We start from the raw sequence: 24,511 nt of genomic DNA on the forward strand, positions 1-24,511 counted from the left end.
GACCATAAATTTTGGCTTTATTTTTGGCATGGAACATGTAATAAGAGTATGGCACACCATCGTCTCCGGTGGTCAAACAAAATATAATCTTAACTTAGGCTTAAGCTCGCCGGATTTTTTTGTATGGTCTAAAGAAAATAAATAGGTATTTGTAACATAAAAAGAGGACTGAACGAATTTAAAGTAATAATGATTCACTTCTTGTTATTTAGGTCAGGTATTACATACCTACGAAGTCTTTTTGCCTTATTATTCTAATAATAGATGTTATTCTGGTTACTGCTAAGTTGCTCGTTATAACTTAATAACAAAATTCTGGTTAAACATTTTTCCTGTTACAGAGACTTAATCATTTTGTTTAATTATAATTAAGTATAAGATTACAGATTTATTATAGATCCTATTTTATGAAAAGGTCCATCTATTTAGTTACAAATAAAAAAAACCGCCACAATCACCGCTATTATATTTTTTTTTATTAAGAAAAATAAAAAATATTATTCTGAGATTTTAAGTTAATAGCTCTTTAGATTTAAAAAAAAAACTGTTTCTTATTTTTTTTTTTGCTGCTTTTTAAGATGCTCAGTAATAAATATCTTTTTATTTATTTTTTTACTTCGATCATTTTTTTTGAACAGACACATATAGGATCAAATTTAATATTCAATTATGATATCATTGCACTTTAAGAAAACTTGATTCAATTTACAGCTACATTATCAGTAATACCAAATTTGGAAACAGGTCTCAAGATGAGATATCAGAATCCACAATGCATATCATCAGTGGAAATGATGCTAATAAAATTGAGTACAACACCTACTAGCGATCGGGTCATAAAAATATTTTTTTATTATTAATAATCGAAATATCGACCCCTACCTATAAACTAAGTGACTGTCCGTAACGGTAAATGGTATGGACAAATCGAGAATCTTCAATACACTTATGATTGCAAACATTTCGTATCACTCTCCTTTAAAGGAATGTCTATACAATGCAGAGTTTAATTTGAATGATTTAATCTTTAATCAATTCAGTTTTAATATACCTATTGATGGTTATGTGGTCATATTCATTTAATATTATAGTGACGACTTGACGTAGATATATTTGGCGACATAACTAGGACTTCATTCTTTATTTTTAATGTGATCTAATTGAAAAGTAGATACTCATATATTTTCTTAAAATCTATATATTTAGGAAGAAATTAATTAGTGCATTTTACTAAATATTGCTGCACATTAAGTGATTTTATCAAATAATAAAGAAATTTTTGAGTATCATACAAACAAAGTCATCAGCAAGAAGATAAGATTCGCGATCACTTCGTGTGCCATGTCATTTAATCACATAATTCAGTGAACTGTCATGGCCGCCGTATTTGGCGGGAAAGCAATCCGCTTAAGCCAAAACGGGCGAAACTTGGGATACCGATCTTTGGTTCTTTATTGCGTTACACAGTCATTGCATAAGTTTGTATTTTTCCCTAAGGTAGATAAAGTATGAATTCTATATTTACTGTAAAATACCTAAATATATGATTTAACCATTTTAGGTGATTCTTATAGTCTAAGCCTTAGGCCTAAGCTTATAACTTAGTCTTATAGGTAGTCGATTCAAAGTATCTTATTATGACGATTAAAGTAAGTATCTTAGGTACGTGCCTACCTACCTACCTATCTACCTAGTGAATATTTGGTTTTATTTTAGGAATTCAGAATAATCTTGTTTTTTTAAATGTAACTACAGAAATTGTTGATGCAACACAAGAATCGGCAACTCTGAAGTAGGTCTGAGCAGGACATGTGAGTCACTTACCAAGTTATAGGTGAGCCAAAATCTGTACATTTTGGCTATGTGAAAATTACGAAAGAAGTCGCGGAACACTACGTATGTGATGGAGAGACAATCTCGACTGGTTCTATAAAGACTGGTACAGCTTGGTCATTAATTGTGCGAGATGGAAACAGTTGGGGAACGTTTTTGCTCAGCAGTGGGATACCACAGACTATAATTGATTGATTTAAAAACGTACGGTCAATTAGTATTGCTCAAACATTTAGAAGGAACTTTTTACATCATCGTTATTTTATGCCTAAATCCCAAAATACATAGATAGCTGTATTATTATGATTAAGACAAATAGGTGCACAATTATGATGTCGATTATTTTTAATTACAAAAATAAATGCAGTACACATACCATTTTATCTAGTTATCAATAGATAGTAGTTAACTTTTTTTATGCAACTTAGAAGGCCAAACAAGTTGACGGACCACCTGATGGAAAGTGGTAACCGGCACCTATAGACATGAGCAGTATCATGGACATAATAGAATATATTGTTTCGCCCAAATTACCCCTCTCCCATGCATTGCCATTTCTGAGGACTTAGGTGTTATTCCTCTGTACCTTGTAAATTCACTGACATATCTCACCCTTCAAACAGAAACACAGCCATGCAAACACAGCTGCTTCATGGTAGAAACACGAATGGGACAGAGGTGCCCAAGCAAACGACTTTTGTACAAAGTCTCCCTCTGGGAACTGTCCACTGTTGAACATAGGCCTCCTTCTATTAAGGAGTTTTGTCTGAAGTTACCACGTTTGACAGACTAGTAGGCAACCGCAGTTAGGCTTGGTGATGTTTAAAACACCGCTGCCCATTCCTCATACATTTATACGTATAATTTAATATTGTTTTTTGTTAATTTGTTCAAGATGTCGGAAGAAATCAAGTCAACTGAGGACTTTCAACAAAAATGCTAAAATATAATAAAATATTGTATGATAAAATTGTTTCTCTTTATTAGGACTACAAAAAAGACTGCATTAGCATTCTATATTATACAGATAGCTCTTTATAACCATTTTAATGTTTAAAAAAATATGCACGTTATGAACAAAGCTATTTAGACGGATACGATAATAATTATTTACTTATTATTTACTCCACACTGATACCATATTGATTCTACACCCGTGCGAAGCGGGGGTGGGTCGCTAGTCATATTATAAATAAAGAATGAATATAAATAGAACTAAACATGCAGTTAGTTATAATACAAATTAGAATGGTAAGTAAAGATAAGCTAGCGTCGGTCCAAAATAGGCACAAGTCTGAAGGACTAAACATCATTAATATGTAATATAACTTAATATGTATTATTATATTTCAATATTATTATTATTATATAATTAAATATTGCAATTATGTCAATTGAAATATATCATATTGCAATTCGGAATAAATGCATTTAAGTATTAGTTTTTTTCATTTCAACCGTTAACTATCCACTGCTGACCCCCATAAGAGAAGTTTTGTCTGTAGGCAGGCTGGTTGGCAACTGCAGTTACACTTTTAAGGGTATTTTTTAGGGGTGTAAAGGATGCTGCTGCCCATTCCTCTACTATTAAGTTTACTTAGTCGCTTGTTACTACACTCACAGGAAAGCAAGGGGTGGCATATTCTATGCTGGGACCACACGGCTAAGTACTAAACATTATGTCTGAAAGGCTGAAGTGTTCAAAACGAAATCTGTTACTACTTACGTTATCATAATTTTAGTGCTCTTTCAGTGATAAGGAACTTTTTTTCTGAAGAAACAAAAAAATTTGGGCTTCCCATGAAAACTTCACTGCTGGACACGCCTTATTCGTATGACAAGCTATTTTTTTTAAGATAATCACAAGTAGAATATTCCTATAAAAATAATAATGTTTTCTATAAAATACTTCGCCAAAACAAATCAGGAGTGTATATTTAAATAAATACTATTAAAGTATTATAGTTACCTACTGTCTACGCCAAATACATATTTCTATTCGATGGTTTGACTTAGAAACCAGTTTGTCGTAGAAAGCATTGACTTTAGGAAATAAAAAAAAATATTATATTATTGTAGGTAAGTTCACATTTATTTTCAACCATATTGTTTCGCTATCTCGCTCATATTCAAACCGCAATTCTGTTCTCGCAATAAAAATATTATTAATTTAAGGGTAATATCACATGTATTTTTACTAACTCATGCATATGCACAATTCAAATATACCATTCTTTTTTCGCTTTTTTCTCTTCAAAGTCAAGAAACCGCATCACCGTACATGGACGACGCGAGCGCATCTCTTCCTGAAATCCTTAAATTAATAAAAACTACGAGTATAATAAATATTAAAAATGTGAAGCAGATTATTGGTGAATATTAAATGAATATTGCACTATTACGTGCACATATTATGCACATAGAAATATTAAGAAAGTGACTTAGAAAACTCTGAAACAGCGCCAAATCGGGGTTTCTCGAGGACCCACTTGCACATTTTCGTCGAGGTAAGGTCATCGTTTCTTTTTTTTTTCACAACACAGGGGGCAAACGAGCATACAGCTCACCTGATAGTAAGTGACTACTTCCGTCTTGCAAGTATGCTGCCGGTCTTTTAAAAAGAAATATGCTCTTTTCTTAAAAGTTATGATGTCGTATTGGTTCGGAAATACTGCTGCTGGAAGTTGATTCCAAAGAATGGCTGTGCGTAAAAGAACGTGTCGTGAAAAAACACACGGTGGAAGATCACCACTCGTCCAGATGGTTGGGATGAAACTTTAGGTGAATATCCACTTCAGTAACAATACGGAAACATGGCATGGTCTTTTGTTTTAAAAAAATACGCATCAGCCAACAGTCGAATTAGAAAGAAGTGTATGAATAGTAGGTATCTGTTATAATCGTTCAATCATCGAACCGTAAGAAAGTAATTAAATATGTCCATAATTTTAACAAAAGAAATCGCAAGCCAAATTAATTGCAGAAAATTTATTTTACATTTAGTACCGTAACTCTACTTGCGAAGAACAATGAGAGAGATCGATGCGCGTGGGCAATACAGTCGTTGCAGTTAGTTAATAGGACATAGTTCCATCAACTGATGTGTTTTATATCAGATGGGACTTTGTATCAGTGTGATCACTGAGCCCACGCTTCCGGAGCCTATTATTTACATAATCTGTGATCATTCCGCATCACTGACTGTCTCGGATTGTGGGATGTGTAGGTACTAGATGTTAAGTAATAAAATGAGTCGAATATGAGGTCAGCAATCAACCAATGAGTTAGGTAGGCACATATCTGGAAAATATGTCATTTGGAAAAAAAAATATTTATGCCATTTTGCTCTTGAAAAAAACACTAGGGCAAATATGACCACGAGTTTTTTGCCACATTTAATTATTAAGATTTCTTACACCTATTAAAACTGATTTGTCTCTGCATAATAAATTTATCTTTTATCTATTACTTACAATTGACTTGTTGCATTTTCGACTTCATTTCTTATATAAGTTTTTACCTATAATCATCAGAATAGGTATTCTTGATGTCTGAATGTCATATGCGTTTTTTTAAACATATGTTGGTAAGTACTAGATTTAAAATCCTTGTATCGTAAGTAACATTTATGATTGCATAATATGTACATATTCGGTCGTGTTTTCTAAATTATTATGCAGAGTGTTACATTTAATTTACCGTAACGCGGTAAATTGTTTGTTGTGATATACATAAGTATTAAAAAATCAATACATAATTAATTACGATATAATCAATTTTATGAAGACGCTTTTAATATTCCATTGACGATACAGCCATGCAGTTTCATATACTAGTATGTTCATATACGTTGACGACATTAGAAAATTAAATATGTAGTCATACAATTCCATAATTACGTATTTTCCTTTTAAATTACATCGTAACGATAAACTCCTACGACGTGCTACGATTAATTAAAAAAGGTAATTAAAGCTTATTAAGCTATTCCTTTTATTAATAAAAAGCTATTAATAAAAGGAATAATCGAAGAATATCTTCAGATTTAGTGGAAACCTGAAAAAGTTTCTTGAATACTAGCTTCTAATGCGGTTAGGGTTGGCATACCTATTCATTACTACTATTTTGATACACTGTGATACTACATATAATGCTCTTTTAAAAATTTCACTTCTGTAGGTACATATATATTGTTTGTTATGGATACTCAATTTAGTAAACTATAAAACATAGAACTATCTTTTATGGTTGTTTATGTATATATTTATATATGCTTGTTTTCCTACTGATAAATAATGCCCTCCATTAAATTATATAAATAACATAATTCTGGCAAAGAACATAATCACGCCTTTGTGTTACTGATAAATAATATTACTGCTATGTAAAACTAATGCATATATTGATAAAATTGTTGAGATTGTCATTATTGGCTTATTTAGTTTGTGTATTTGAATTTATTAATTTAATTTGATTGAAAGGCACGTGTACCTATACTATAATTTCGAGTTTACAGAATGTGCTCTTAAAACAGTTCACTAAACTTATTTATAGAAACATATTCATCTGTGTTTAAGGGGTAAGAGAGAGTATTTCCGAATCCAGTATCCAAATTAGAAAGTGTGAGAAACACGCATTCACTCCAACCTAAATAACTCATACACTTATATACTTAGGTGTTATCTTTGGAATTCAAAAATAACAATGTTATGTTTATAGTTAAAATAATAAATAAAAAACTACCGGATATTGCAAAATGTTAGAAAAGTAAGGATAAACGGTTGTAAGATATAACAATAACAATTAAAATTTATTCAAAACAAATAAATCCAAATACATTTCATAAAATATATTAATATTTAAATAATTATTAATATGGCAGGTAGGATTAGGAGTACAAATACCTAATTAAAAGGTCCAGTAACAACAGCACATGATTCACTTCACTATATCACGCAAAAGTCCTGTCTATATATTCATAATCGAATTCAGCGAAGAAGGAATCGAACGGCGAAAGCGAATCCTCAGCGAATTCCGAAGTGTTCTCAGGCTCTAACTCCGTAGAGAATTCAGATAGATCAGAACAGAACGGCGAGGGCCAACGTTCTGGCCTTTGTGTAGAATCGCTTTCGGGGCTGGAATCTCTTAGTGTTGCTGAGAGAGCTGATATATAGCGCATGGCTAGTCGAAGAGTCGTGATCTTCGTGAGTTTTTCACAGGGCACTGGCGTGCCGGTGATCGCTGAGGCCGGCACAGCTCGCCGCAGAGCTTCGAAGGCACGATTGATTTCGCGCATTCGACTTCTTTCGCGGGCATTTGCTGTTTTCCTTCTGTACTTGCTGAGTGGCTGGGGAGTGCGGCGCGCACGCGGCTCGCGGCTGCGCGCGGCGCGCGGACGCAGCTGGTACTTGTCGTGCTCGGGCATGGAGTGTTCTGCGAGTGGCTAGCCGCCCCACGCGACGATGCCGCCCGCGCCCGAATTCCGCTTGAAAAATACGCTCACTCCGCCCACTTGCCCCGCTCCGTTCATGTACACTTATGTTGGAATTACTTAACCAAGTGTGAACTTGAAATTGGCATTGTTATCTATTTAATAATTACACTCATTTATTATATTATCCTTGTGAGTCCTGTTAGGTAAAATATTAATATGTTGGTAAATCTTAAATATTTAACTACAGGAGTAAACGATTTGATATAGGCGTTAAACATAAAATTAACTAACTACGTAAAATTAGGCAATTTTTCAGATTTTCACAAACCACCTTTAATTGCTTGGATTTGATAAAAATGTATCACTTTTGCTAATAAAAAGACTTCTTTATATTGTTCTCAACATTAACTGTACCTTATAGATAAAACTTAAAATTTACCGATTAAATGCTAATAAAATTCAGTTTTTGCTTTGAAGCGAGTTCAACGTGCTTCTACAACTTGGTACGCGAATTTTCACTAATGAAATTTTTTGATGGTTAGGTTTTAATTACATGTTTTTTTTTAATGATATAAAATGCCATAATATTCTGCCTGCGTTATTAATTCCGCTGGCGTAATATCAGTGAGAGATGACAGATAAGGATGAAGGCAGTTTAATCGGCGCATCGTGGTGATTCACCAGGAAGTACAATATCACTGCGTGGAGGTCGACCTAAAAAGGTATATTGCTAGCAATAGGGCACTAATACCTATATTCATCATCATCATATCAGCCTTTAACTGTCCACTGCTGAACATAAGCCTTCCCTTTGGGGAGTTTTGCCAGTAGTTGCCACGCTTGGCAGGCGGATTGGCAACCACAAGTGGGCTTTTAGAGATGTTTTAAGAGGGACGCTGCTGCCCATCCCTCGCCTTCTCTTAGTCGATTCTTATGACACTTAATCCCCATATTACAATCTCCATATTAAATGGATTTAAATGTTTCGCGATTAAAGTAGTTGTATTTATTTGGGTCACTAAAAATCTGAATTAATCTTAAATTACACGATTAAAACGATGATAAACCATTTATGTTATTGAAAAATAAATTTTAGAATTAATTAATTTCCAGCTTTTATATATATAAGATACATACACACCTACTTATATTATAGAATCCATTACTAGACGAAATAAAAGAAATATTCTAAATGGGTTTCAGTATTGCACTTTATCATATAACTGTACATCGTTACAATGAATGAACAAGCAAATAGTAACCATGGTTACTCGTATCTCCCAAGTAAGTACGTAAGAAGCATAAAGAATCTATTGCCACAAAGTTTCTACTTCACTAATAATTTCAATAGATAAATACGATTTGCATATTATTCGATACGGCATTTCCGTTCATAAGCCTAAGTTGCCGATGGCTAATTGTTTATCGACCTTGTGACGCCGCGTGGGCATAAGTTTATCACGTGGGCGCCCAATAATGTCACAAAATGATGACTGGTGTGAATGTTACACCTTTATTTCTACAAAGTACCTTCTAACTGACTTAATACTTAAATATATTACCTATTTTGGATAACTTAGATACCTACCTATTTTTGAGCAATGTGAATTTTAAAACGCTCTGATGAAAATATGGATTTAAATAGATAGTTACTGCAACTGCTTGAACTTTTAAATTAGGTTTTGTAAAATGTAATAATTTAAAGATTTTTTACAAAAAAACATCGCATTTAATCGTGACTAAATTAATATTAGTTCAGTAGGTATAGAAGTTAATTCAAATTAAATGCAAAAACAATCACTCAAATCGGTGCAGAATTGTAGAATTCTAATTAATTTACTTTCATCCTCATCTATCATCCCTCACTAGTGCACTGGCAGCTTGTACCGATAGCGCAGGCGGGGTTACAATTTCATTTACACCTAACTCTTACGTAAGAAGAAATATTCGTCCTAATAAAAATGCTTTTCCTATACTCATTTTGTAATGATCATACGTAGTGATCACTTTTTCTGTGATAGCTATTGCTTATTTTTCTCTGCAGACGATAGCCACCACTTGCCGTTAGATAGGCCCTGCGGGGTATAATTGAAGTTCGTAAGTTTTTAACACTTTTTCAGCCAGCTTAAAAATTTATCAAGGAACAGTATAACATTAATTATTGGAATATGTCATAACAATTGTCGGAAACGACAAAATACTGTCAGTTAATTTCCTGTTATATACGTAATAGATATTAAAATACGATTTAATATTTTAATAATATTTCTTTCTCATACCACCTACCACCAATCAAAAACTAATTAAATATTTACTTTGTATCTGCCAATAATAAATATATAATAAATACGAGTACTTAAAGTTATTAGGTCCTACATACATTATATAGACATTTTGTAAAAAGCAAGACTTCTTTAGATTATGGTACTATAATGTAGGTATCTATTACAAAATTCCATTTTCAAATTAGCGAGGGAAATAAATTACATAATTATATCACCATATTTTGTCAACTTTTTTCCCGTTAGGATCAGAGAGTATTAATTGTTAGATTTACTTAAATAAATTATATACCGATTTAAGTATTTTTGGATGAAATAGTAACTAGCAATGGAATTACATTGCCAAATTTTGCTATACCTTGATAAAAGGCGTTTTCTAATTGATATGAATAATACGTGTAAACAATTCATAAAACAATTAAATGAGAAAACAATAAGTAAATATCCTCCATGTAGACACTTATTGGAAATAGATGTAATAGATTTACTTGAGAAGTATCCTGCAATTGGAGAAATTCTTCTAAAAGAGCCATATAAGTGGCAAAGCGTCTGTAATGAAATTTTATTTGCATGTTTACAATCGTCAGAAAATGAATGGGTTCAATACGTAATGTTAACACAAGTAGCAGTAATTTTACGATTAAAATGTATACCAAACCTACTTACTAATTCGAATCCTCGCCATTATAAAGGGCTGGTATTATTCCAAGGCTTATTATTATCTATATCAAAACCAGAAAGTTACGCATATCATACTGTTTGGTCTTGCCCACAAGAGTGTGAAGGTAATGAAACTGTTATACAATATATACCAAAAACCCCACCAAAATGCTACATTTGTAAAAGCATTCTTTTCGAAAACAGTGGATTGCGACGTTGTGGCGAGCAAGTAACAGCTATGTTAAAAATTGAAAATAATCTATTGTTAAGACGATTTACTATTAATGATGATTTAATTTGTAAATTAAAACTGGGATCTACATACATACTGCATGCAGTAATAACAAAAAAACTTTCAACGGTGTGGTCTTTAGAAGAAATTATACCTTTGCCAGTATTAACAACGTTGTGTGTTCCTAAAGATATTGAAGAATTGTATCAAGTATGCAAAGCTGTACCATGGAAATTTATATACTGCCTTGCATCAAGTATAGGAGTAAACATTTGCCCCTTAAATTGCTACATGCATTTGAAAATAAATTTGCTACTAAGTTTGACCAGTGTCAAAGCCAGTGTCCTAAATAATTCGCATATTATTCATGTTTTCGCTGCCGGTCATGATACTGGGTTTGTTGGACAAGTTATGGGAGAAGGAGCAAAATTATCTGACAGATACCAAAACTTAGGAACAGTAAATACTGCTGTAACTTCAACATTAATAGGCTCATCAGGTGGTGTTTGTTTAATGCCTTTGCCATTTTACGTCTATAATCAAAAGCAGACATCTTCTCTCCTTTCGGCAATGGAATCAGGGGAAATAATTACTGATACACATCGAGGAAAACTTCAATGTGCAGTTTGGGCACATGGCATGGATAATAAAAGAGGAATTTTATTTAATGTCACTAATATTTTTGGAATGGTTAGTCGAGGTGATTATGGGGAATACAGTGACAAAATTGTAGACTTTCTTTTGCAAAACGCTATAGAACCCTCACCTAACAGCTTTGATGAAATGAACGCATTAAAGGACATATCATCGTATATCGACTTGATTGCAGGATTACGAGTTTCATTAGATAACCATTGTGAAAATCTTATAAGAGATTATTTTTTGGCGTCTCGCAAAATGAGACCTAGAGCTGTGTCGGTAAGAACAATGGACGCCTTAGTAGCAGTTTGTCTCACTTCTGCGAGACTTTGTCGGCGACCTGTGGCTTCAATTGATGACGCAATATTCGCGATTTGGTTACATGTCAGCGGTATTTCAGAACATGGAATCGCTCCTGAAGAATATTTACAAGCACCATCAGATATAAAAGAGTTACAAAAGAATATTATTAATTTTAAAACTTGGTTACTCGAATTCACTGGTAATTGTATAGTTTAAATAAAAAATGTAGTAAGGTTACCACTGTACTTGGTAAATGTTAAATATAATTTTGTCAACCATCATCTTCACATTTTGCAGAGTATATTGTTCTTGTATAATGTATTGGTAAAATATAAATAAATTTGTGAAATAAAAAATCTTATAGTTTTAAATACAGAGTTCAAAATAATTTATTACACACATTTCATATCAGTAGAGTTAGACAAAACAAAGAAAAAGTTAACAACATACATCTGAACAAAAAAAAAACCACATAATCTAAGTATATAATAAAATACACATTATATTATAACAAATAATTAAGATTTCAGTTTTTGGACTAGAAATTCATAATAAACACAAATCACAACAAATAAAATTCTCATTTCATTATAACAATGTCAAATATTTAGTAATAAAATTCATTCAAATTTTTATTTAAAACATAATAAAAATGTATATTTAGTATAAAATAATTTTTTAATTAAGTAATATAAAATATGCACTTAATTAAAAGTAAGTTAAATACTTATATGTATTTTAAGGCACATTGTTTACTTTGATTACTGCAGTTAAAAATAGATCTTATGATAAAAATTCAATCACTCACTTGAATTTAAGAAACTGTAATCAAAATTTGTTTTGCTTAATAATCGTTTCTGAACACAAATTTTTTCAGAAAGTTTTTTATGATTTTGTTTTAATTTAATACTTTCTTCAATCAATGATGTCAGTTCCTCCTCATTCTCAATTTTGTTTTTCATTTTAATACAATGATTAGAGACTGCTTCTCCAATTTTAAAATTACTTTTTTGAAAAGATACTACACTATATGGCAGGTCCACCAAATTTTGGGCATCCCTGATAAGTAAACTTATGGTGGACCATGTACATTTGTTTAGTTCATCAACAACAACAGCAGATTCTTTAATTAGTTTTTCAGTATTATTTGCTGCTTGTGTTATAATGTCTGCGATTTTATAAAATTCAGTACTTAAATCTATTAGTTTCAGCATAAACGGTTGATTTCGAATTTCCAAAAGAATTTTGCTTCTTAGTTTGAGACAGTCATAGCATATTTTCATAATATCGTGGCACTGTTTTTCTTTAACTCTGTATTCATTGTAAGATTCACTTTTTTTATATGCAATATAAACAGTTATAACATTTTTGAATATATTTTGAAAATTATACTTCTGTATAAAATTGTTAAGATCTATAGATAATACTTCATTACTCCGTCTTGCTGCTGATTGTAATCTTACAGAGAGTTGAGACCATGCTGTTTGCAATTTACTACTTTTATCATTCAAATCATCAGCATCTTTAAAGAGTTTGTCAAAACCTCCAAGTAGATTTGTCCCTAAGCCTTTTTCTTTTAGATCTTCAATATGTTTCTTGCCTGTTTCACACATATTTAAGATTATTTCTTTCGTTGCAAGAAGTTCACGAATATCTTTGTCAACTGCATTATGTTTGAGAAGCATCTGTGTCTTTTCATGTTTTAATGATTCAGCTCTAGCAAATAATCCTTTAACAAGAGAGTCATAAAATTCCATTTGGGATATAACAAAGTAAAGTCCATTCCTGTACAAATTTTGACTATTTTTGAAATTATATAAAGCTTTTGGATGTTCAAGACATCTTTGCACTGCTTTAGGTACTATGGGCTCAATATTTTCTTTTAAAATATACATTCTGTGATACAGAAACAACATTACATTACAATTTTCATCCCAATGTTTTACAATAAGTTCATTAGCATCAAGTTCTGTGTATGTCATTTGGGAAATCAAAATTTGATCTTGAACAGAAATGTTTGTATCTTTTTCTATCCAAAATTTAAGAGTTGTTATTGATGTTTTGTCATCAATTTCATATGCATGTTGCGATGAAGTGGCAACTGAAAACACTTTAATAATTTTCTTTGATAAAATATCTGTGAGAAGGTTAAATATTACAATTTTACTTGTTACTTCCTTTTCTTCAGATGGTATATTAAATGTAACTTTAGAAGGGGAATCCCTTCCTCTTAATTTTGGATCCCATTCAAGAGCAACTCTCAACCACTTTTCAATCATTGCCTTAAAAGGCTTAGAAACATAGTTTTCTGAAAAGATTTCATCTGAATATTCTATGTCACCATGGAAAGTCTCATAAACACAGACATTTTCATGACTTTTCTTTTTAACATGTGGCATCCACTGCACTGGGGCTAGGAATGGTAGAAATGGACGAGTGCCACAGATAATTTCAAATGCAAGAAGACCAAATGACCAAAAATCAACAGAATTACTATAGGTTTTGCTATAGAGAATTTCAGGAGCTAAATACTGTAAAGTACCAACAAAACTTGCACATACTGATTTTGAATCAATTTCCTTGGCATAGCCAAGGTCTATGAGTTTATATATTATATTCCTTTGGCATTGGGCACCAAAATCATAGGTTCCAGTACTATCTAACAATTGAATGACAATATTTTCGGGTTTAATATCTCTATGTGTAATTTTATTCTGATGTAGAAACTGAATTGCATTTCCAACATCACTAAGTATTTGTCTAACTTGATCTTCTTTCAATCCACTGCAAGACTCAGGTTTATTTAATTGTTGTCGTAGAGATCCGCCGCTGCAGTATTCCATACATAAAATTGGTAGTTTGGACGGATTTATAGGCTCTAAACCAGCTAAAAATTCATGTGGCAATTCTTTAGTACCTACTATATTAGGGTTATTGCAATTTTGTAACATTTCCACTTCCTTTGACCATCTTTCTTTGTGTTTTACGGTGAGTTCATCGCCCCATTTACACGTCTTGATCGCGAGTTTTTCATCAGTTTTTTGATGTTTCCACAATACTACTGTTCCAAAACTTCCTGAGCCCAATATTCCATCTTTAACCCAATCACCAATAAATACTACACTATCCATTTTTCATAAATAAATTCTATGTAAGATATTATCAATTATAAATAATGTTGAAACTAAATACCTAGTGTACCTAGATAATTAATAATAAAAATTTTGATCCCTGACTGACACTGACTTTGACATTACTTTATTTTTTTAGTTTAATGCAGGAGTGCAGGTACAATCCTTAATCTGTGTCTATCACTATCATATGGAGAAGCTGAAATTTTTGTGGAAACGTACATTATATCTATGATATGGAGTTTTTTTTTTTATGGGTGAAAATGGTATGGTAACTCCGCCTGCGCTAACGGGATACGCTGACGGAGCACCAGTGAAGGGTGATAGATGAGAATGAAAACAGGCCAGTTAGCCCATTATGATGAATTCATCAGGAATTAACCATAATAGTTTCCAGGGAGAACCGCGAGGAGGTCGACCTGGTTGGGTATATTGCTAGCAATAGGATTCTCAGTCTCCATTATTAACAATCCCTTTCTCCCCTGATATGGAGAGTAGGTAAATAATTTGTTACATAGACGTAGTCAGAGCTGGGTAAAATACATGCTCGGCTTTAATTAAAGTATAAATTACAAAATACTACCTCATGTGTACAAAATAAGTGTGTAAGAAATATAAAATGTTCTTAAGTTATGTATTTAAAATATAAATTATAAAATACATACCATACGGGGCAACTATTGGCAAAACGCTATTAATAAGGGGAGGTTCAGCGGTGGCTGGTAACGGCTGATATCATTATTATTAATAAAATAACGTCGTTTAGCAAACAAACAAATAAAAAATGTACCTACTGATTCGTAACGTATAACAGAAACATTTTTCTTGAAATAAAAATATATATTATGTACTTAGCCTGTCTGAAACCTATAAACATGTCGAGATATGCCTTTTGACTTTCTCGGCATTATTTGGATAACATTATGATAATATGACTTAATTCTCTCTTCCTACCCGCTAATAAGCAAGTATGTACGCACTAAAAAAGAAGTGTGTTGTTATACTATGATCAGTCGGTAAAGCTTCATTTTGTGTCATGTATCAGTATCATTACCGGCGTGCACATGTACGCAAGGAACATCACTCTTGAGAGGGATCTAAGGATCCTCATGCTGGATGCCCGCATCAAAGATTTAGTCACCAAAACGTTCGCGCGTATATATGCGTCAGATTGGGGCCATCTCAAAAGCCTGGCACCATTAAATACGTGGTTTCCAAACTAAGCCGTACACGCACGAACTCGATAATCACGCGCGTGCAGAAAAAAAGATGCTGTTCCTTAGCGAAGATAACGTTGTCGCCTGACTTATTCATATGCTGTCAATTTGCAGGGCCTCTCTCCATGGGATTTGGCATAGATATTGAACTTTTCTACCATAGGTATAACACAGATTACAGACGCCAGTTTTTTTTATCTATGATAAACATAAGAACAGATTAAGAATAGTACTGACATTTCCCTTTCTATGTAGACTACGAATTATATGATTGCAATTTGTAATACATTGGAAACAAAAACAATAAAAAATTCAACAAAAAGCTAGTCAAAAAACTACAAAAAGCAAATCTTAATTCTTCGTTTTTCGCTTGTGTATGTTTTTTAGTTTTAAAATAAATGCATTTAAAATGGAACAAATGGAGAAATGTTGTCGTACGTGCATGAAATATAATACGAGTCTAGTGGACTTATTTCAGCCTCTTCTTGATGGCAAATGTATTTCGTTAGTTTCCACAGTTTTGATGGAGTACACAGGAATGCAGGTAAGCTATCAGACGTCAACAAGTAGTTGTTCCTTAGACTTTAGTCATCTATCATGCAAATAAATAATAGAAATATATACTTATGCCTATATATTTATCCCAAATATTATGTGTATGCTAAAATTTTGACGATTAGTAGAGCACTTAAGGTACCGAGATAATATGAGACACTGCACTCGCATTTATGATAACAAACTTGCTTTCATTTACATTTTTAACAAATATTGAAAAATGTTTTTTACAGATATCAAAAGATGATGGTCTGCCACAGAATATATGCCATAGTTGTTTGAAAGTAATTAAATCAATGTATACATTTCGTGAACAAGCATTATTAGTTGAAGCTGAACTAAAGAAAATTATTTCATCCCAGAATGTACAAAATGAAGAAATAAAAACAGAAGTGAAATCTGAAGTAGTAGATGATTTTGATAACTTTTTTACTGACTCTGACTTTCCCAAAGAGGAAGAACAGGACTATCCCCAGGAGAACAATATGGGAAATGACGGCAGTGAATTAAATTTACCAAAAAATGAAATTACATTTGATGAGAACTTTGCAGTATCTGAAGACACTTTAAACTTGGAACCATACACCACAAATAAAGAACTAATTAAACGAAAAGTACTGTCATGTACAATATGTAATAAGCAGTATCACAGAACTTCATCTTTAAACAAACATTTAACTAAGCACAGATTGTTAAACCCAATACGATGTAAAATCTGTAATAAAAATTTTGAAACGGAAACCTTGTTGGTTGAGCATACATTAAATCATAGTGAAGAGCTAACCATAAAGGCAGATACTGATGAAGATAAAATATATGAATGTCCAAACTGTGATTTAAAGTATAGTAAAAGAAGATCACTGTCAATGCATTTAAAGAGACACAAGGGGGAAAAATCTCATGAAAAGAAAAAGTTGTATGTCTGTGATATATGCCAGAAGGGATTTTCTATGAAATCATTATTAAAGAGGCACTTACAACTACATAATAAAGAGAAACCATTGAAATGTACAATATGTTCTAAAAGTTATTACAGACAAGACCAATTCCAAGAGCATATGAAAAAGCATAATGGTGTTAAACCTCATATCTGTTCCTATTGTAATAAAGGTAACTATTTATACTTGTAAAGAAAGTCTTCAGAATAAGTGTGCATGTGTGAACAATAGTGGAAGTAATTTTGTGTGACTAACTTATGTACAAATGTATTTCTGTTGTGAAACAGCAATGCAAGCATTGTGTCTGAAAGGCACAAAGTAAGTTGGTCAATACCTACTAGCTAGCACAAGAAGCATAACTACTTTTCTTCAATAAAGCTAGTATATGTGATGACCATCACAATATGTGGAAATAACAATGAATAACTCTCAATTACTTGGGTAAAAATTTGTGTAAAGGTTACACTAGAGATACCTAAAATTGTTTTGTCTCCTACACTAGCCACCAAGTTTTTTAGTTTTGGAGGTCCACTCAAAACTATATACATATTGTCCTTTTACTTATAATTTTTCTGTAGGTACCAATAGAGTATCTTGTAAATCACAGCTAATCCTAGTAGTCTACATGGATCACCATGAGTGGCAATGGACAAAACCACCTAAAAATTTGTATAAATTTGGACAGAACAAGAGACTTGTGAGAATAGTTTTTAATATTTAGAATTATTCTGTCTACTTAATACATGTAAAGATTATTGTATACAAGACTTATTGTTAGTATATACTCTATATTAGTTACCAAAATTTTGTAATATGATGAATTTTGATATCAGGGTTCACACAGCTGTGCAGTCTGAAGGATCATGAGCGAACACACACTGGGGAGACTCCTTATCTCTGCTCTGAATGTGGCAAGGGTTTTGCCAACAGTTCAAATCTCAGACAACATATGATGCGCCACACTGGACTCAAGCCTTTCTCCTGTAAATTATGCCCAAAAACGTTTTGTACAAAAGGTATATATGTGTGTTATAATACTGCAAGATAAGGACAAATTATAGTAAAACCATAAACTGAAACTGGATCGTCAGTATTTTTGTTTTAATTATTTTCAGGACAGGTGACATCTCACATGACCACTCACACTGGTGCCCATCCACATAGCTGTGAAGAGTGTGGTGCTAGATTCACAGCAAGCACCTCACTGAAGAAACACAAACTAATACACCTAGGAATAAAACCTTACAGCTGCGATACTTGTGAACAGAGGTGAGTCTCTACTACAAGTAAAGTTGTACATTTAAAATTATTTTCCAGGTATGGGGAGGTGTTCTATAAAAAAAGATGCATATGTACTCTCAGATATGTCTGTGCATAAATGGGCCAACTTGGCCCCCTCTTGATTCTGGTTGACCTTTGATTGAATGGAAACTTATGTTTTTTTCATTATTATTTTTCTTTAATAATATATATTTTTTATTTTAACAATTACATAAAATATGCACACTAAAGATCAGCATTACAATTTTTTTTATTATATATACATTTGTAGTAATTATAATATTTCCAATGTTCACAGTTTCTCATGCAAGGATCACTTGAAGCGACACTACCGCATCCACACAGGCGAAAAACCTTACAAGTGTATATATTGCGATCGCGCATTCACGCAGTCCAACGATCTCGTTAAACACAAGCGGACACACGAGGGACAGAATTTATATAGGTAATTCAATTCAAATATTCAATTATCCGGACTTATTCTTCATGGTTCTAGTAACGGATTTAAAAATGGTATTATGTATTAAATGGGTAAATAGGTATTATGTAATCCATTATCTTTAAAATTTTTTATATCGTCTTGCCTAAATGAAATATTTAAAACACTTTTACATAAAGAAAAAATATTGAAATAGATTTTCCGGATTTTCAATTATACGGAATACCTCTGGTTTTATTTGATTCGGATAATCGAGATTCTACTGTACACATATATTTATCTGAACTTTTGTAAATATTTTCATTTACAAAGGTTACAAATTAAGAGTATATTTATTTTACTAATCCATAACTTTTTTTTTTATAAATTTACAAGGAATTTATATGTTTTAGATGCACCATATGCGGCATGAGGTTCCGACTAGCTACTGAGCTAAAACAGCACTATCCAACTCATTATGTCGAGGGTGACGTCACTATCCCTATTGGAAAAGGATTGGAGGCACCTGTAATTATATTGAAACCAGAAGAAGTAGCACAGTCAACCGAAACCAATGCAAACGAAATAGACCCTAGGATAACCATTACAATTAATAGTAGCATGAAAAATGGTTTAGCTGGGGATATAACAATCGATATTTCCCCAGAGAAAAGCTAATAATGCTGTATTTTTAGACCAAATAATATGTGATACGCGCCTTATATACATTATAATGTATCTAGCCTTCATTTTAATATTCAGGTTTGTCCTGAATTAATTTAGATGCTAGTGTACTTCCCAGTGTTGTTTCAAGTTACACTATTTAATGTCAGGCGAATTTCAGCCTTATATCGAGGAGCTTTTATTTGAATTATTTATTGTTAGACTTATAAATTAGTGACCACAATATTGTTCTCATAGTTCATTAAGAATAGATATAAAAATTGATAAATTTAAGGAAAAGTAAACACGGTCTTACTTGAATGTTTAATGCAATCTATTCTATCACAAAAGCAACGTATCACGCAAATTTCAGTTATTTTCAGTTACGTAATTTATGCGTTAGTAGGTAATTCGTATTTTTTAAAGCATTACAATGCCGATTGAACTCTGTAGAGATACTCATTAAGTCCAAAATATAATAATGACAGCCAAAATACAATTGGTAGGTTCTTATATGTACTCCTGTCTTATCTGTTTTAGACGTGGGGCTTCATTGCACGCACTGTTGTGTTTCAGTGTAAAGGTGGCATACTCAGTGCAATTTATATAAAAGGTGTAACATTTTAGTTCTTAATAGCGACATAGGGTATGGTTGCTTTAACCGTACCACAGTCTGTTATACCCCGGTAATACTCGTATGTCGGCTGGCCGACTTCGTAAACCAAAAAAAAAAAAAATATAAAGTAACCTTTTTATACAGTTTTTAATAACATTTTTGAAACATACATTTTTTCTTTGTTAACATCTATTTGTAATATTTATTTAGCAATTGTATACTCAAACGGCGAAACTTTTTTACGGTATGTCAATAGTTTTATAAACTTGGAACTTACTGCTTAAGTCGTACCTGCGCAAAATTCCTTACTCGTACCGATACAACTTGGTTTAATAATATACTTTTTATCAGGTATAAAATATGGGGAAGGGAAAGTACAATAACTTGACCATGTTGCGTTTTTACTATTTTTTTTTATACCACTGTGGTGGCAAACAAACATACGGCCCACCTGATCGTAAGTGGTTACCGTAGCCTAATAAATAAAAATAAAGGTTAAATCTCCACTAATAGTTTCATTATCATTATAAATACAATTCTGCTCTTAGCACCTAGATATTAAATGCCGCTTATCATTCAACCTGGACCTTTTACAATATCATTAAATACTTCACACGATATATTAACAATTGATAAAATTACCAATAAACAAATAATGTTTCGCTTGAATTTTTTGTCTACTGAGTGTTACATATACGGCAGCAATTAAAAGAAAATAGAAACCAAGGAAAATTAAAAGGCAAAGCCTGCACTAGATATAATATTTAAAATTCTAAATTCAAAGTAAAATAGTAATGTTATTATATAATTGTGTAATCTTCATTATTATGTTGTTTTGTTATATGTAATATGTATAATTTATATTATTTTAAAGAGATATTATTTAAATGAAAAGTTTGTTTAGTGTATGCGTAAATAAATAAATAATACAAATTTAAATAATTATGTATTCACTAAAGTCTATTTTCTAAGTACGACTAAGGCTATATAAATGATACGAATCAGGCGACCAGGCGCCTTAATTATACTGAAGGCATATTTTTGAAAAACGTCAAAATAAGTATTTTGATAAAAGATTTTCAAGTTTTTATGATGACTAAAGAAAGAGTAGGCGCAGAAGATTTTTTTTTTTTTTTATTTCAATTGCACTGAATAGAATAGTATTATTTCCTTAGGGGCTACAACTTTACCCCAATAGCAACCTTACCCCATAAGCTATTATCCATGACTCTTATCGAGCATTAATTTTATACTCTTATGATGATAACCAGCTGTATAATTTGTACTGTAATGTCCATCTTGTTCCTGTTTATAAGAGGTTATCTCTCCTTATAAGGTGATGAATGATCAACTTAAAAATAGATGTTTTTTATAAATAGATACGTGGTTGAATAGGTCACAAATTTTTCTTAGGCATTTAATAGGGCCGGTTTTTTTGTGATTTTGTGACCTCTACTGTGGTCTATTTAATACTGCCTATGTATACTCACTATAAAAAAAATGTCTCACAATCATGTATGTGATAGATAATTCTTAGAGGCTCGTTTGTATAAAGAAAACTATAATGTACTAAGTGCATTTTTTAGAAAATTGATATATCATAATGGAAAATAGATTTTATTATTAGGTTAGTAAAATGCCGATTGGGTTTTAAATCGGCGTCTACTGTGCAACGCCTTATTTACAATGATTATAATATAATATTATAGGAATAAGTTGATAGATATATTGTAGCTGTTTTATTTTATGCATTACTTACATTATAATAAAATGTAATTATGAAATGTCTATTTTGTTTCTACATTAAATAACTTCTAGATCGTAACAGTCGTAAAACTGACTTACAAACCGTAAACTTTATATTATAAACAGTAATTTATGGTAACTCGACGGTAATTTGTTGTATTTGAAGATATATTTATGTTACCTTTAAAAATGAGCTGAGATTACTTTGACAGACGGGGATATTTAGTTACTTGCTAATGGAAATGCTCTTCACTTCTTATCAGGTGTGATCTGACAAGTCAGAAAGTGAACTACAAATATTATACATAAATAAGTGGCGCATACCCGTAGTATTGAAGCTAGTGCATTATGAGAACCAGATATGAGTATCTGAATTCATGGCGCTCAACCTAGAATATTTCAACTTGAGTAAATTTTATTGTTTAATGAGAATTTAAATTTGGACCACATTTATATAAAATGATATACTTTTATTAAAGTTTTTATGTCAAACAGATTAAAAAAAAACTTAATATTGGTGTAATACTGAGTTTTTTTTTGTAAGCTGCTAATTATAAATCGACGACATTCTTCAGTCCTTCGAGCCGGATTGAATTAATAACTTGAATATTCGATTTTGCTAAAATTTTTAACGACCTTATATATTATTATATATGTATGTTTGTTTATTCGGTATTCACAATTAAACTTCGAAATTAAATATAGAAAAGAAAAAAATATGCAAATAAAAATTGTTCATAAATTTTATCCATTAATAAAGTACATCTTATCGTCTACAAACGTGTTCTTTATGATGATATTGGGGTCTTCGGAGTCTGAGCTGACAAGCTATTGTTCTAAAAAATGTCTAAAAAAAATTTATTTGGTATTACAGCGAAAGAATTTAAGCAACACACGTTCTTAGGCCATCAACACAGTTTTTGTTTTCCCTCCCATAACCATAACAACTCATTAATGGCACACGGGCACGGCCATTATTTTTTCCGTTGCACATTAATTAGCAGTATTTTTCAACAGTATTTTTGATCGTGACTCCCAAAGAAAGAGGAAGAAGTGGGAATATTAATACTTTTATTTGTAAAGGGGTTACGTAGACAAGAGTTTAAATCACTACTGGTATTATAGGTATAGTATAGAAATGGGATTGTACATGCGATGATAATAATGATCAAATCGTTTGTATATTTTTCAGTATCTTTAATTTCAATAAATATTATTTTCTAACAATTATTTGTTTTATTGTCGTGTTAATTGATGATCGGAACGACAGGTCACATCTGCCTCTTATGATATTTAATCGCCTACACTCAGAAACTTTGCGACGTGGGCAGATCTGGGACACTTCTCGGTTTTGGTAATCTAATATATCTACATACAGGTCATCGGGCAGCGGTACTGAAATTATTACAGTTTCATGTATAGACAAAATGTTTGCATTGAACAAGTTTAGTGTACATTTGGTATTTATTGGTATAAATAGGTTAAAAGTATTAAAAATACCTCCTACTTTCTCTGAAAATATTAAGATTTAGATAGATCCACAGCGATAGTAATTTTTAACCGATTCACATATTTATTATAAAATTCATGGAATGGAACCAATACTTTTTTTTTTAACAACATTTTTATAATATTAGGTATATTATAAAACTGTAATATAAAAAAATAATTCAAGCAAAATCAATAAATTATATTTCTAAGCGGACGATGTTGTGTTGCATGAAGATATAAAATTGAAATAAAGACCTCCTTAGTTACTAGAGATAAAGTAAATATATTTTCGCAATTCATTAGCGAGTCAGAATATGGGGTAAACGATACCGATCCTCTTCGAGAACACTCAATTGTAAGCAAGTACCTAAGTTTGTCTTTAGCTAAGCTGCTTTATAAAAATACACTATAACTATATGTTTGATTTTTATTCTTTATATTATAATAACTTATGACTAATTAAAACTACTACTAGTATAATTGCATAAATTGAACCTCCCTATTTTGAATTTACAAAAATATCAGACAGAAATTTATTTTTTAATTAATCGTAAGGTAAGCTCTTTAACTGTTTTGGGGGAGAAAGGGATTGTTAGTAATGGGGTTTAACAGTCTCATTGCTAGCAATACACCCTATCAGGTCGACCTCCACGCGGTTTACCCTGGAAATCATTGTGGCTAATTCTTGTGGAATTTATCACTATGAACTAATTATAGCAGATACTTTTATTCTCGCCTATTATCTCTCACTGGTGGGATTACCGTTCAGTTTTTACTCATTGAAAAACTTCTTAACTTTCATTAATTTATGTTACATTTTATCATGCTTACGAATCAACAAGTAGGTATAGGTAAATACAAAGTAATCGTAAAATATTTTATGGTATCATTGCTAATATTCTTTGACCCTTAAGAGAATGAAAGGATATTCGCAGATATCTGCCTATGTCTGGATATCCTTTCAGAATACTTATATAGAATATTGAATAATTTTCGTTGCGTTGTAAAATCCACTTAAAAAGTTTAAGACTCAATAATATTAGTAGGTAACGATATTATACCCATTTTTATA

The 24,511-nt window shown here is 31.8% G+C and overlaps 4 protein-coding genes across 4 annotated transcripts; 2 read left to right on the plus strand and 2 right to left on the minus strand.

The window, feature by feature from the left end:
- Positions 1–6,614: 6,614 nt before the first annotated feature.
- LOC113512954 (neurogenic differentiation factor 6-A-like) lies at positions 6,615–7,363 on the minus strand. The gene is given in 1 exon segment (XM_026896928.3): positions 6,615–7,363. A coding segment is annotated over 1 exon segment (579 nt). The 3' UTR covers positions 6,615–6,784.
- A 2,439-nt stretch (positions 7,364–9,802) lies between these two features.
- LOC113513049 (uncharacterized) lies at positions 9,803–11,612 on the plus strand. Its single transcript, XM_026897036.3, has one exon. It carries the CDS (start codon positions 9,878–9,880, stop codon positions 11,597–11,599), a length of 1,722 nt encoding a protein of 573 aa, XP_026752837.2. The 5' UTR covers positions 9,803–9,877; the 3' UTR covers positions 11,600–11,612.
- A 157-nt stretch (positions 11,613–11,769) lies between these two features.
- On the minus strand, positions 11,770–14,624 carry LOC113512859 (inhibitor of nuclear factor kappa-B kinase subunit alpha). The gene has a single exon (XM_026896808.3). It carries the CDS (start codon positions 14,512–14,514, stop codon positions 12,184–12,186), a length of 2,331 nt encoding a protein of 776 aa, XP_026752609.2. The 5' UTR covers positions 14,515–14,624; the 3' UTR covers positions 11,770–12,183.
- Positions 14,625–15,981: 1,357 nt separating this feature from the next.
- On the plus strand, positions 15,982–23,277 carry LOC113512835 (zinc finger protein 883-like). The gene is made up of 6 exons (XM_026896768.3): positions 15,982–16,275; positions 16,520–17,396; positions 18,058–18,240; positions 18,340–18,493; positions 18,804–18,950; positions 19,337–23,277. Exons 1-6 carry the CDS (start codon positions 16,108–16,110, stop codon positions 19,599–19,601), a joined length of 1,794 nt encoding a protein of 597 aa, XP_026752569.1. The 5' UTR covers positions 15,982–16,107; the 3' UTR covers positions 19,602–23,277.
- Positions 23,278–24,511: the final 1,234 nt, after the last annotated feature.

The sequence above is a fragment of the Galleria mellonella genome, unplaced genomic scaffold, assembly GCF_026898425.1.
Source record: "Galleria mellonella isolate WM207_F2 unplaced genomic scaffold, CSIRO_AGI_GalMel_v1 utg113, whole genome shotgun sequence".
Classification (NCBI taxonomy): Eukaryota; Metazoa; Arthropoda; class Insecta; order Lepidoptera; family Pyralidae; genus Galleria; species Galleria mellonella.